Source organism: Ischnura elegans, chromosome 2, assembly GCF_921293095.1.
Source record: "Ischnura elegans chromosome 2, ioIscEleg1.1, whole genome shotgun sequence".
Classification (NCBI taxonomy): Eukaryota; Metazoa; Arthropoda; class Insecta; order Odonata; family Coenagrionidae; genus Ischnura; species Ischnura elegans.
Window position 1 is genome coordinate 132,379,552 of NC_060247.1, and position 14,661 is coordinate 132,394,212.

The 14,661-nt window shown below is 37.5% G+C and overlaps 1 protein-coding gene across 1 annotated transcript in view; it reads left to right on the forward strand.

The window, feature by feature from the left end:
• Positions 1-14,661, forward strand: part of LOC124154644 (tudor domain-containing protein 7-like) — a 70,205-nt gene extending 55,544 nt beyond the window's left edge. Inside the window, exons 18-23 of the mRNA XM_046528497.1 lie at positions 2,429-2,556; positions 4,266-4,357; positions 7,470-7,564; positions 7,883-8,076; positions 10,468-10,634; positions 12,612-14,661. Of these exons, the coding sequence (XP_046384453.1) occupies positions 2,429-2,556; positions 4,266-4,357; positions 7,470-7,564; positions 7,883-8,076; positions 10,468-10,634; positions 12,612-12,835 (900 nt within the window). The 3' untranslated portion in view covers positions 12,836-14,661. The remainder of the gene's footprint in view (positions 1-2,428; positions 2,557-4,265; positions 4,358-7,469; positions 7,565-7,882; positions 8,077-10,467; positions 10,635-12,611) is intronic.

Below are 14,661 nucleotides of genomic sequence, written 5' to 3' on the forward strand. Positions count from 1 at the left end.
ACGTTAATATGACAGCACTACCCATAAATTACAAAAACAGTCAGAATGCGTGGATGACTTAGAGACATTTTTTTATCTTGGCTCAATGAAGATTTTGTTCCATCGGTTAAGAGCCACTTAAGATCAAAAAAGTTAGAAGAGAAGGCTCTACTTCTGTTAGATAACTGTTCGGCCCGTCCGTCTTCTGAGCTCTTGATATCGAGGGATGGCAAAATAGTGGCTTCGTTTTTACCAAAAATACGACAGCTGTTATTCAGCCCATGGATCAAGGGATAATTAGAGCATTTAAATCCCATTATCGGCGGGAATTGCTCACTAGTGTCATAAATTCAGAGCTGCAGGTACAAGAATATCTGAAAACAGTCACCCTGAAGAATATGGCTTATAATATTGGATTGGCATGGAAGAAAATAACTTCAGCTGCAATCCTAAATTGCTGGTCAAAGTGCGAGTATACAGCGGGCGATAGCATGGAAGACGAAGACGAGTTTTTGGGTTTCACGGAAGAGGACGCACGTGAAGCTTCAGATGTTCTTTCTAATAAACTATTTGTTAGTGATCTCGAGGCCTGGGTTCGCGAAGACGAGGAAACTCCTGTATCTGCTTATAAGAGTGACGAAGAAATTGTGGCTGCAGTCCAGAGCCGCGCAAAAACAGCTGCATCATCGGAAGATGAGAGCGAGAATGAAGAAGACGAATGTGAGGTCGAGATACCAAAAATTGGCCATTTATTACATAATATAAGTGAATTGATGATTTGGTTGGAGGGACAAAGTGATTGCGATAGTATTCATCTGTTGCATTTGCAAAGCATAAAAAATTACGTGACAAAGAAACGCCATCAACTATCGCGGCAAAAGAAAATATCCGAGTATTTTAGTAACTCCCGTTAAAGTAGAGCGTCTAAATCATAAAATAAATATTTTAATAATGTATTACGCAAATAAATTGGCTATAAAAATTACCTTTAATTTACCTTATTGCTTCCCACGTATTTTCCCGTTATAACGCGGTTGTCCGATAACGCGGGTGTAAACTATGTCCCCCTAGACCCGCGTTATAACCGAATTTTACTGTATGTTTAAATTTTCAGAAACAAGAATTTCCCATAAATTACTCAGGAATATCTAGTGTAAGTCTTGAATTTTTGTAGCGTCATTCCAAGGCAAAAAATGACATATAATGCTGTAAACCAAGATATAATTAATTACATGAGTTTCCTAGTGGACTTCTGTTTGTGAAGAATGGTAGATTCCTAAAACTTAGGCTCAATATAATGATAATGTCTTTAGGATCGGGAAGGTTTGCTGATAAATAGTAACAAGAAAAACTTAACTTTTTCAGATAAGTTTTTTGCTTGCATCCCTAGTATAGAAGGTTACATTGTTTTCATTTTTACCTTTATTCATTTACTTTGGTCGTGGAAGGTTTATGTTCTCAATAACAATGGGCATCATTTAATGTGAAATCAACACTTATAATACAAATCTTACTGTTTTAGATTTTGCAAAATTTTGGTATGCTTATAGTGGGTGCTGAGGCCAAGAAAAAATGCCAAGTTTCAATTTTTTGTCTTTACCATTTCTGAAATATAGCTATGTAAAATTAAAAAAAAAAAAAAACAAAAAAAGTGTGAAATTTATGTGAAACTAATTAAAATAATGGAATGGTTAAGTAGAAGCAGTACATAACTTAGTGTGAATTTGTTGATTGCGCATTGGGATGAAGTCAGGTCTTGCAATAATTTTTGCGTGTTTTTTAGTCAGTGTAAAGCTGAAAAATTGAGGGTTAGTTGGTAAATCAAGTAATTATATGAATTGCGATAAAAGCTTTTCCCTACAGCAATAATCCATAGGTTTCATTAATCTTAGTACTCCTGCCAACCAGGGGCTCTGCCAGGAGTTAAGGCTAGGGGGGGGTTTGGTCCAACTAATACCGGGGTGAGTGGGGGTATGGAATACCTACCAGGAGAAGCGGTATGTGCGATATTAATAAATTGCGGAATTTTAAGATAAATGGTTCAAAGTGGTGAGTTTTACAGCTTTCTGAGGGATATTTTATTAATCCTTACACTATTCTATTAGTAATATCAATCCAATAAAGTAAAATAGATTAAACTTAAAAATTTCTCTGAGCTCTGGGGGGTTTTATCCCCCCTTGCTGCGCCACTGCTGCCAACAAACCAACCGGGCTCCATTAAGATGTTGGCAGTAAGTTTCATGGACAGTATTTACTCACTCCCTGTGAGACGATAATGAGCCTTTGTGAGGATTTGTTTGGGCTCCTTGAGGTATTGTTTTGTTGAGTTTCCTTTTTAATAAATTACTAATTACTCTCATTATTTGACTGTTTGTGACACAAAGTGCATAGTTATTAATTGCTGTGCAAGGTTTTCACAGCTTTTATTGAATGGAATATTTTTTTTCAGGTTTCCTCCACTTCTACAGATTCAGCTGGAAGAAAGTGTGATGTTGTTGAGATCTTCAAACGAGTACTGCCAGACAATCTCTTGGCATCCGTCAGCACGACTTTATCCGTTGAAGATGATGTGTTTGAGTAAGACAATAACTAAGCATTTACGTACATATCTCACAAAAACTTTTTTTTTTTATAGAGGAGGAAATGCTTTAAATGTCTCTTTTCTGAGCTATTTGTTTTTTCAGCCATCTCTGTATCATCTTTGCATCTAATACGTGATGCTGAATGTTTGTGGGTGTTTTTTAGAAACCCATCTAAAAATTATGGTCACAGTAAGCATAGGTATCACCAGTAATTACAGTGGAACCTCGTTAAAGCGAGTACGGGCTATAGCGACACCCCCGCTATTACGAGAGATAGCCGATGCACCGTCAATTGACCCTATAATAAGCGTGTTAAAAAATTCGTTTTTACGAGACCCTTTCGGTGTTGGCTCTCGCCATAGCGAGGGTTTCACTGCCGGAAGACTTTCATCAAGACTCCTTAACCTCTGTTATTGCTAGCAATGTGTTAGAAATGAAGTTAATGGAGTGCTCAGTCTCAAATTTATGCGGTAAACTGTCGTTCGATAAATATAATGATTGACGAAACAATGCTTTGCATGATTTTTATTCAGTGCGGCGCTTATAAATTGTTTGAATAGTTAGTCGTTATTTGATTAAGGAAATTTAGTGATGCAAAAAACATCGCCTTTCGTCTGGATTTATGCTTACGTTATCGGATAGATGTTTATCTGTCGCCGCACCACTCCTGTTCCTGTATATCTGTTCACAACAGGTATATTGGCTATTATTTGCTCCACCTCCGGTAAAGCGACAATTCGCTATAGCGAGTGTTTATTAGTGCACCGTGGGGTGTCGTTATATCGAGGACGCACTGTATATCATTATCTTGCTGATAGGCAGGGATTGGTGTGTTTTGAGTGAATTAAGACAATCTCTTTCTGACTTCAAGTATAATATGATCATTCTTAGCAATGAGCTCACTCACCACTATTTTTATAGATGTTTATCATAGAATTTGGAAAATAAAGAGATGTATTTTTTTGTTAACTTATCAGTCACCCACTTCTCTAGATCTTTGTGACTAAAACTCAGTGACCTAAAACCTTTCATAGATAAGTCGATGATGTCACAAACTTATGTGGAGCAGGTCTCCTCCTTAGGTTAGTCATGACATGTTTCATAGTTAGACATGATTCATTGTATTTAATCTCTTGTGAGTGATTCCTTCCCTCAACTTAAGGCTCTCCTGGATGAGTTTGCCAAATTTTTAATGTCATCAAAAACTTGTGAAAAGTGGGCGGCATCTTTCATGGTTTCATATTTTAAGCTTCCAAGGGAAAGGCTTAATGGGGAAGATTTTCTTCATCATGATTTATCTTTTCTTTTGATCTATCTACATCATTAATAACTGTGATTTTGGGTCTGAGTGAGTAATCTCATTCTACTTGATGAAATTTATGTAGTGATCACTTCAGATGATTGTGCGATATACGACTTTTGTGAAACATGTCAACAAGCTGATTAAAATTCATCCAGTGGAATATTGCAAAATTCAAGGATGTGTCTGTCATAAGTAAAAGCCAGTTTTCAGGTTATGCAGGCAGTTATGCATGAAAACAGTACTGTCGTTAAATATTTTTAGGATAATTTTGTTAATTTCATTAATATGTTCTGCTGTGAAAGGATTAGAACTTTTATTGCCCTGACTGCATATTGTGGGATGATTATCATCTTCCTTGATTCAATTTGAAATTGATGAGGATATCATATCCATTTCTACAGGAGGGCCGTCTTTCCCGGATTTGAGAATGGTGAAGGAATCAAGTCTCCAAGCAAGTCAGCAAAGGCATCATCCAAGATGCTGTCAGATCCAGGTGAGTCACTTGAATAGGGTCGAAAGATCTGCACTGTCTTTTCTATGGAAATTTTTTTTGCTTTTAAGTGCTGATGTTGATGATCTTCATTAATAAGTAGAGGTCCATGAAATTTACTGGACGCGATATCGTGAAATAACATGAAATAATGCGAAATCGGTAAATAAAAACGAATTTTTGCAATACTAGGTGAATTTGCGAAAAAATCACATCTAATGAGTCACAATCGATTAAAGCCCAAGCCTTCATTGTTTAACTCTGCCGACGTTCATTTGCTCTATCTCATTACAATTCCAAAGTCAATTGGCTTGTATAGTCTGGCGCATAACGCATCCACGTAATATCGCGCACTGTAGTGATTTCTCTGCCGGAATTTGCCGTTAAATTTATCACAGCCTCTCTCTTTGATTCCCATGTATCAATCCTGAAATATTTAGCATGAGGCGCTTTCTTACCTGAAGAATTAGATATTATGAATTAAAAATGTGCTGAAAGAAATTTAACGTGGCCGCGGAAGAGCAGAAATACAAGCTCACGCTCCCAGCATGCGTCATTGCCGAGCAGTAATTCCGACGACTCACCGCGACACATTAGACAGCGTTATTGGATAACTTATTTCAGGAAAACCTTGAGTGTGGGTCTAATGCAAAAATTCTGTTGACTTAAACACGGCCACTGGCTGGGAACGGGCCGCCGTTCATACATCAATAACTGTTCTGCCATCCATCAGATTCTTTCAGTTCGATTTTGAAAGTTTCCTCTCCTAAGTTTTCTCTCTTCAATGAACCATTCCTTTCACTCACTCAGTGACTCAACTCAAAGGTTGGTTGGATAGGACTCATCTAAGTTGAAGCTGTACCCATGTAACCGTCACACATTCAGCGTAAGGGGGCCAGTTCGTTGCCCTGCACTTGAGAGAATTTTTACTTTGGGATGACTGAACCATGGTTTGATTCGTTACACTCTGATCAGCAGCCAAACCTCCAGTACCTGTTAGATCACTAAGCTCTCCTCTTCTACGTAGTCCATCCAAAATTTTAGCTCAACTCCTTCCCTAAATCTTATCTCTTTCTGCCAGGGATGGCAACAGAAACAAAATGAAAATCAAAACCAGTAAAATTTCTGTAGTTTCGTTCCTGGGAGAGAAATTTAGAAACAAAATGGATTTAAACCCTGGGAGCTTAAGTCTGGGTCGATACGAAATCAGAGTCAAAACTACTTTGTGTCGAAACTACACTAAAACTCTTGGACGAAACGAAATGTAGATAATGTTTCGCACTGGATGGACCACGTGCTTCATCTTCGAAGGGTTTCGTTTCGACCCACACTCAAGAGTACGAAGACGGTACGAAGTATGGTTGAATGAAGTAGAGGTTCGGCCTACCACCATTGGATGCACGGGGCACTCGTATTTTTACCACTAACGGAAGAACGGTGAACACAAACTGGCCATTCGATTTTTAAGCTCAACATTTCAACCTCCCTACTTTTAATTTTTACCCATTTAATGGGTCGAAACTATTCTCTCTTATCCCCCTCCACTCAACTTTTGGGATCGAAACTGAACTATGAGCAGCGGAATTTCGATTAATTTAGTTCCGTTCCTGGGGGTAAAGTTTCATCCGGGGTTGAAACCGAAGTCCTTGGTGAATTTATTTCGTGCAGGAACGAAACTAAATCTAGGCCTAATCTTTTCGTTTCCCTTTGGGTTGAAAGGAAACATTTTTGTTTTGTTTCCCTTGCCATCCTTGCTTTCTGCCCCACGAAGCATCTTATGATGGGGTCATTATTGTTTTTCCCTCCTTATTACTTTCTGTACTTAGAACCTTCTCCTGTGATGTTTTGTTGGTAAACTTGAACTAAGGACCTTTTGGTGATACATGATCCCCATCCTGTTTATTTTGTATTACTCTACCCTTAACACTTTCACCCTAAAGGTTAAAATTTTAACTTTGCTGTAATTAAATTTTTTTGTCATTTAGGCTTCGAAGGGTTACATTTTATCAAAAATGTTGGACATTGGTGATGCTAAAAAATATTGCTATTATTTAAGAGAATTTTTGCTGTCATCTATTGATGACACTCGAATCTGGGGGAGGTAAAAAGCTGCAGCGCTCACAATATTTTTACATAATTTGCTCACTGCAACTTTTTAAAGTCTGTTTTTCAAACCATTCCTCATTTTTTAATTCTTGGGTTGAATTATGCATTGACAGGATATAAATTTAGAGCAATAGAATTTTTAAGGAATGGGTGGAATGCTTCATTCTAAAGTTAAAATATCCTGAATTTTAATTGCTCAAGATTGAGTAAATTTGTTTTTTAAAATTAATAATTATAAAAATCTTTGTGAATGATAATTAATATTAGAGTAAAAAATTTGGAACTCAACATAACAGAACTCACTTGTATCAAAGATTTCCCTTGAGTTCAGATTAAAAATTTTTAATCGGCAATTTCTTTCCTATGCCTTCTGAAATAGAGGATGGTTAGCAAAGAAGTAGTTGAAAAATATTGAATAAAAGAGAATAGAGAAATTATTTAAAGCATCAATAAGACAATTATCTGAAACTTAACTCATAAAAAAGTACATAAAATTTCCATGGGTGCCAGTGTCACAGGAAAGCTGAAAACGAGAAGTGAAGTGTATGTGTAGTTGTCTGAGAAGCTACTGCTGACATTTGTAAAGATCTGAGACCACTAAGCAAAGGGGAAGTGAAGAACGGAGCTTTCGAGATTGCGGCAGCCGAGTGCAGTCGGCTGTTATCTATAGAATGAAATTAAATGAATTTTTTTTTTTTTTGTGGAGAAACCCCTGAATTCGTGTTATAATTCACATTATTGGATTTGCAATTATTGCACGCTCCTAGTTGTGATGAAGTAACCTTCAGCTCCCCTCAACCTAGTCATGTATGGGCTCTGCCGTATTTTCAAAATCCTTATTATGATAGCAGTGACAGGAATTTTTATGCCATTTGGCTCCCCAACCTAAATTTGCCTGTAACCATCTGTTTTTCATCAAGTTGAAATGGTTATCATTTTCTCACCTTTACATAAATTCCATGCCTTGAGTGCAGGTATTGATGCACAGTGTTGTGTTATGTCAAACCAGGTAAGCCGAGAACTCTTCCTGCTCCGAAGGTGCCCAAGGTTGGGGAACTATTTGATGTCCATGTGACGATTGCAGCCAATCCTGGAAATTTCACTGTGAGTGTTAAATGCCAATGGTATTCTTTTTGAGATCATTACGGGAATATGCTTAAAATTCAGTTTCAAATAAATAATTGTGGTTATGCATTTAAATGTGCTTAAAGAGTGAAAAGCAAATTCTGAAATGCTAATTACACACTTTTTTTTTGTTAACTTCTTCCCTTGAAAATGAAGAAATCTATGAAATTCTATGAATAGGAGGTGAGCCTATAATGATCGATTCATTCTTACATCTGAAGCTCACAAAGAGGAAACTCGCAAGAGTTGTGGATTAAATATTTGATGCTGATTGAATCCCATGAATTTTTTATGCAGGTTCAACCCTGGAAGGATGCTGGTGTGTTCAGCAACCTAATGAGTTCCATACAGGCAGTGTACAGTGATTCTTCGATGGATTTTCGCCCAATATCTCCTGAGGCAGCTGCAGTTTATCGCAAGCCCCTGAAGAGGAGTCACTTGCATGAGGGAGGCGTGTATGCTGCCCTTCACGATGATCAGCTGTGGTACAGGTATTGAACTCCTCTAGTTAATGGTTCCTGTTCTCCACTCTTTATTTGCATTCTTTTTTCTATTACATGTAGTGATTGTTTTTCACTGGGAAAAATTTTACCGTATTTATATGAATATAGTTCCCCTTTTTTTCCAGAAGTGCTGCTGCTGAAAGTAAAGGTAAAGCTATGTTCAAACGTATTTCGTTGATTTTTTTCCAAAAATGAAGACTCAAAATTAAGGGGGGACTATTATACAGTAAAACTTTGATTTTACGCAGTTGGAGGGACCGAAATATGGGCACTGTGTAAAATCAAAGTGTGTAAAATCAAGATTTGGCATTGAGAAGTAGTATACTTTTCAGGATAACACTAGCTCATTATCTTTAGAAGGCTTAAAATAGCATACCATAGGTAAGCACGCAGGACCCGGGATATTCGGAAATTCAAATTTTTCCGGTGTTTTGATCTCTTTTTTAAAGTTAGCTATTTAAATAACGGTGCAACTACCGTCATGCCACCAGTGATGAATAAAAAAATATTAATAGTCCGGAACAATTTTCCTTCTTTATAATTTATACGCATTAAAAAAGCATTTCCCCATGAAATTTTCGCATTAGTAGATTGACTCTTCCAGGAATAGCTTCTCTGTCGGCATTCTTCCGCGAATTCAGCGCCGGGACCTTCGACTCACAAGCAGTGTGACTCAGCTTCACATAATATTTTGCTTCCCCATATCTGATAACAACACCGGACACTTTTTGTATTTCGATTTAATGGTGCTAAACCATTCCTGAGTTTAAATGGACTGCCTTACCACTCACGTCTTGAATTTGACTTCAATGATTACATGACGATTGACGACGCGAGTTATTCTCTGAAGGCATTTACTCCCGTTCCGTTAAAAAATAAACGCTTTCCACCTAGCGGAGTTAAGCTAATAGCTATTCAAATTCCAATCATGTTTAATTTAAACCCACTGACAATGAGATACAAGTTGAGTCAGTTCTGATACGTGCGCCGCGCAAGCAACTTTCCCTCGCCTCCATTCGTCCCGCAGATGTGGGGTTAGCCCGCGGAAAGAGACAAAGCATGCTGCTTTTACCATTGTGTTGAATCACCATCGACTTACGTCCATACTAGAAGTGCGACTATCTTTTTTGGATCACCTTGGAAGCCAAAATTTTGGCACGGGAGGATTTTTAACGGCTCATTTCGCCGTTATATTTCGCTGGGGCGACGGAAAACATAGCGTTAGCAAAATTCTAGAAAACCCTCCGTTTGGGATAGGTATTCCGTAGTTCATAATTCCGGATTAACGACCATCTACTGTAATTACAATAAATATGTTATAAACAGCGTCGATCAATAAGTCGAATAATAAACGAAAGGTGATAATGTTAATATCTCCGTCGATCATTTGTCTTAATCAAAAGTAGTTACACATACACGGCGATTGCCGTAAGTTTCAGGTTTCGATATCCTTCTACGGCAAATTTGAACTAAGAGCGATGTTCATGTTCGTAAAGGAGCCTGAAATATTACTTAGAGGGCGCAGGGGGAAGCGATAATTAGATTCGCGATGTTTTTAATTTCACGCTCAACAGCGCGACGTCATTTCAACTGCGTAAAATCAAGATTGGCGGCCTCTTTGGGGCTGAGGTAATGGTGCGCAAAATCAAAAAACTGCGTAAAATCAAGAAAAGATGTAAAATCGAAGTTTCACCATTGCAATTCCCTATGCTTTCCGGCCGGACTTGAGTGCCGCTGCGTAAAAACGAGAATTGATGTAAAATCAAAGTGCGTAAAATCGAAGTTTTACTGGATAAGGAGAAATATGGTACCTAGTGCAATAGTTTCCAAAAAATTCTTTATTTCTGATTATGCAGTATGTAATTAACACCTGAGTTTTTCTAATAATACATGCTTTGTATTATCAAGTTCCATTATGCTGAAATCTTGAGATAAGGAATTTAATTTCAGAGTCACTAACTCAGCGAAGCAACCCATATTTTTGGTTTGGAGAGGTGATGGTAGAGCTCTTCCTTTACTAAGCCACATGGAGAGAAACACTTAAGCTCTTCCTTTGCATGGGCCACCTTGAGTGCAAAAATTTATCTTTTGTGAGGGGTGTTTGTAACAATTATGAAACATATTTTCAAAATAATAGCGAAAGAGAGATAACGGTTATTATTTACATCTGTGAAAATTCTATTTGGGCAAAGTTTAAGAGACCCAAAATTGCTAACCTTGTAAATCAGAGTTTTTGTAAACATAACCCCTTTTTTGTTGCAGGCTACACACATTAAACTCCTGGCTGGCTTGTGTTTTTGCTCCCGCTACACAATTTTATGTCCAGAATTTGAGTGATTCTTGTGGCTGCTCCCCTATTTTTACTTCTCTTCTTTCCAGGATCAGCATTTCCAAGTTAATTGAAGGGCCATCGCCAGATGAAGTCATGGTGTCAGCATATTTTGTTGATTATGGAGATATTGCGGTAATGACGTTGGACAAGCTGAGGGAGTTGGCTCCTGAATTCTGTACTATTCCTTATCAAGCTATCAAAGCAAAACTGGCAGGTTGGTATTTGGATATGTAATTTCTGACTCTGAAGTCCACCTTCAATCAGTCTGCAAGGATGATTTAGGAATCAAGTATGGTTTTCATCATAGTTCATCCTATTAATTTTTGCCTTAATGTGTGTGCTTTTCATTAAATTCATTGAATATTTGCTAGTACAGTAGAAGATTGATAACCTGAAATTCTGCATTGTGCAAGCATCTAGACAATGGAAGATTCTATAGTATTTAAAAATTTCTATTTTTAAGCTGCAAAGCCAATATTAACAGCTATCTAAGTACTTTAAATGCTGACTCAAAGCCTGATTATGTTGACGCTGATCTCTCGAGTTATTATTATTCAACCCTCTTAGTGCTATCCTTCTTGCTGGGGTGCTGACGAGAAATATGGAGGGTATTTTCATAAAATGTAGCGGCTAGGAAAAAAACAATACGAATCTATTTTATTACATATCCATAAGAAGTTTTTTTAAATTATTGAGGTTAAACTGGTTATTACTGACAAAATATTTTACGTCTACTGAAATAAAATATATCAATTTAATAAGTTATAGCTAATTAAATAATGAACTACGCAAGAGTCGATATATCGGCCCGCCGCACTTTTTGCCGGTGATGGAGAGCCAAGGCTGGTTTTGCGAAATCTACGCCATGGTTATTATCATAGGCCCCTTGTACACACTAATTTTGGATGGCAGGTAAAATAACGGCTGATATATTACCAGTGAAGCGCTGCTTGCATGCCGGATACTTACCGGTCAAATGAAAAGTTGCTATGTTGTTGACCTGGCACTAGTGATCCACAGTGGCAGTGGCCAGCAGCTAACCGGCATTTTATTGGTGCTGGTACGTGGTCAGTGTGTGTGCCAGCTCTCATGCCCTCCCATCGTTCACTATTGGAATGTGGATGGCTGATATTTTACCGGCTGTCCAAAATCTGTGTAATTCTCCACGGCTGAAATTTTATTGCAGTACTCCTACGAGAGCTTTTAAGCAAAATTGTTGATTAGTAGGACAAGTGTCGCAGTGCAACGGCGAATGCGAAGAGAGGATGAGAACTCATTCAACTCCCTCTCATGGGATGTTGCATTCACGAAAGCATTGAATAAAAATTTTGAATCTAGATTCAATTTCTTCAACGAATTTGGATGTGAAGTATAGGGTGAAGGGCATTATCTGTGGGTATTTGGATCAGTGGTATCTGATCCAACCATCCCTAGTAAGCATCATAAGGCTGCAAGTGAATGCGTACTTATCTCAGAGTGCCATACATATAGTGTAAATTTAGCTGAAAAATACCGCGTAAATTTTTAGTCTTGAAAGTTGAAATTTTGGTAACTGTTGAGTGTCCAGGCATACATCTGAAACACTGCTGCGATAAGACAAAAACTCCGCAAAATATTTTTTCTTTAGCTCCAGTGCTCAAAATAGATGTGTGTCTCTTACACTCGTTTATACAGTATTGTTGATCTGGAATGCCTCTGTTCCTTTCCATTCTGGATTTTCAATCTTCAACTCTAATTTCAATGGCATTCCTTTTCAGAATATTCTCCATAGTTAAAATTGTTATACATATACATTTCTTACCTAATTATGTTGAATCTAATGTCAAGATTAGTGTTCCTCATCTCTCTTCATATTTTCATCGTCCTTCAATATAAGTATTTTGTAAAATGCACGGGAAGCAGTGTGAGAAATATTTTTAAGTATGGAAATTTCAGCTTTATATTTTAGTGGCCTTCCAGAAATATTCATTCTTTTTTTCTTTTTTCTTTGTCAAGAAGAAACTTTGCCCTGCACCTTTACTGAATCCACGATCTGAATCAATAATTTTAAGATTTTGGGGCCAGGTTAGTTAGTACTCCTAAAGTTAAATTCTTTCAGAATAATTGTGCTCCAGGGAGAAGATATTAATTGGGCCTCTTTATCGTGTTTATGTATGTGTAATGTGATGATTGTTTTTTTTCCTACTCATAGGAGTGCGTCCGGTGCACTCTGACTGGTCGGTCGAAGATTGTCTGCGCTTCCAGGAGATGGTGTGCAACAAGCAGTTTGTGTCGACTATTGTGGAAACTGGTCCAGATTTGATTGACCCATCCGAAACAGTTATTGGCCTGCATTTGACAGACACAAGTGACCCAAAGGTGGATGCTTCCATTGGACAGATATTTGTTGATGAGGGCAGAGCTGAGTTCTGCTAGAGTGGGAGCAGAATTGCCCAGATGTGAGGACTGGATGGGTAGAGGTCGCTCGTTAAAGTTCCGTTGGGTCAGAGGCGGCTGTGAAGAGGATGTAGTGCAGAGGGCACCTCAGGCATATATCTTGTGTTATTGGTATAATGGTTTGGTTGGTGGCTACTCTCATGAATGGAGCTTCATTGTATTTAATGTCATTGGCTGTGAAATATGGCATTGTTAGCCATAGTACATACGGTATAAAGTGATCACACATGCTCCATCCACATTCTTGAAACCTGTTTAATTCATCCTTCTAGATTGGGAAGTGATAACTTAAGCACGTTTGAGTTTGGATGGTCTCTGCAACTTGCTCATGTTTGCACATTTACTAGAGTGCATATCTGGGAGAGAGAGGAAAGTATAGTGGAAGAAAGTATTTGTCCTGTCTTTTGATGTTCATTTTTATTATATAGATGAAGAGTGGCAGATGTGCTGCTACAAAGTCATTTTTATTTTGTGGCCGTTTAATTTGTTTTAAAAGGCAATACCAGTTGAGTTCTCTGAGAGAGCTGGTTACCCCCACCTATTTGTATATTCAGTTGTTTCTTAGCTGATTTAATCTCCATTGGAGGCCTAAGATGCCTTTGGTGCCACTTGGTATGGATGTGGTTGTTCTGTCACCCTTTTATTCCTTTAAGTCATGAGTAACCCTGCCTCTCTCTCTTTTGTAACTTTTTCTACTGGAGCAGACATTGTTTCAATGGCTTAAATGTGTGCTTGGTGCCACCTAAATAAAAGTTACTGTAATATTATTTATGACGCATGGTGCTGTGCTTTGCTAAGAAAAAGTTATCTTTTTCCCTTGAATTAGGTGCTATTTTTGGACCTCTGTGCTGTGCAGTGCTTGCGTTTGAATTGCGTGGTTGTGTGTGTGAATGGTATTGTGTGGGTACGCATTTTCCTGTCCATATTTCTCTCCAGTTATTCCTTTATTGAAAGATATTTTGAGCCTCGAATGTATATTGGTTGAAGTTAAATATGAAGGAATATGTACGTCTTAGGGAACTCTTAAATAATTGCCAATAAGTGGTTTTCTCAGAGTATGTAATCCTTTTCCTGTCCTGAGAGGGCTTGCTCAAATGAAATACCCTCTTAACTTGCTAACTCTTTGTAGAAATTGCAGGGAATGGGCAAGGCTTAATACAGTATAAAGAAATAAAGACTCAAGTGCCAATGGCATTTTAAGTTAAATTTAAGATTGATGAGGGGATATGTGGTGTTAATTATTTTTATTTGCAGCAAGGTAAAGTACACCTTTATTTGTAGTCAATTTCAACACATTTCACCTATTCCTTAACTTGCATTTTGTATGTAATTTTCCACAATTTGATTTATTTTTCATCTGTATTCATAATTTATTTTAGCTCCGTGTAGTATATTGCCTCCTGAAATTCTCAATTTCTTTTTATTAGCTGTGTGAGTCGCACTCATTGCTCTATATTGGTGATTTATCCAATTAATTATCATCTTTTAATGATTAATCTTTGAGCATTAATTTTATTGACAGGGTGCCTAGCAAATAATTGATAATTTAGATGCATTTCTTGTAGTTCATGTTTTCAGAAGGACAGTTTCAGTTTCTTATTCAACCCTCTTCTCATATTTGCAATTATTAAAATTCATTTTACTAATGATAGTATTGCGGTTGAATGTTTTGACAATTTTGGTTTATCCTTAACTATGTTGGACCCTTACATCCCTCTCATTTTGTTTTATTAATCAGCAATATTGAACTTCAGGGCAAAATATTGGAAAAATCTATGTAATTACATAAATATTGTTTTCTCTGA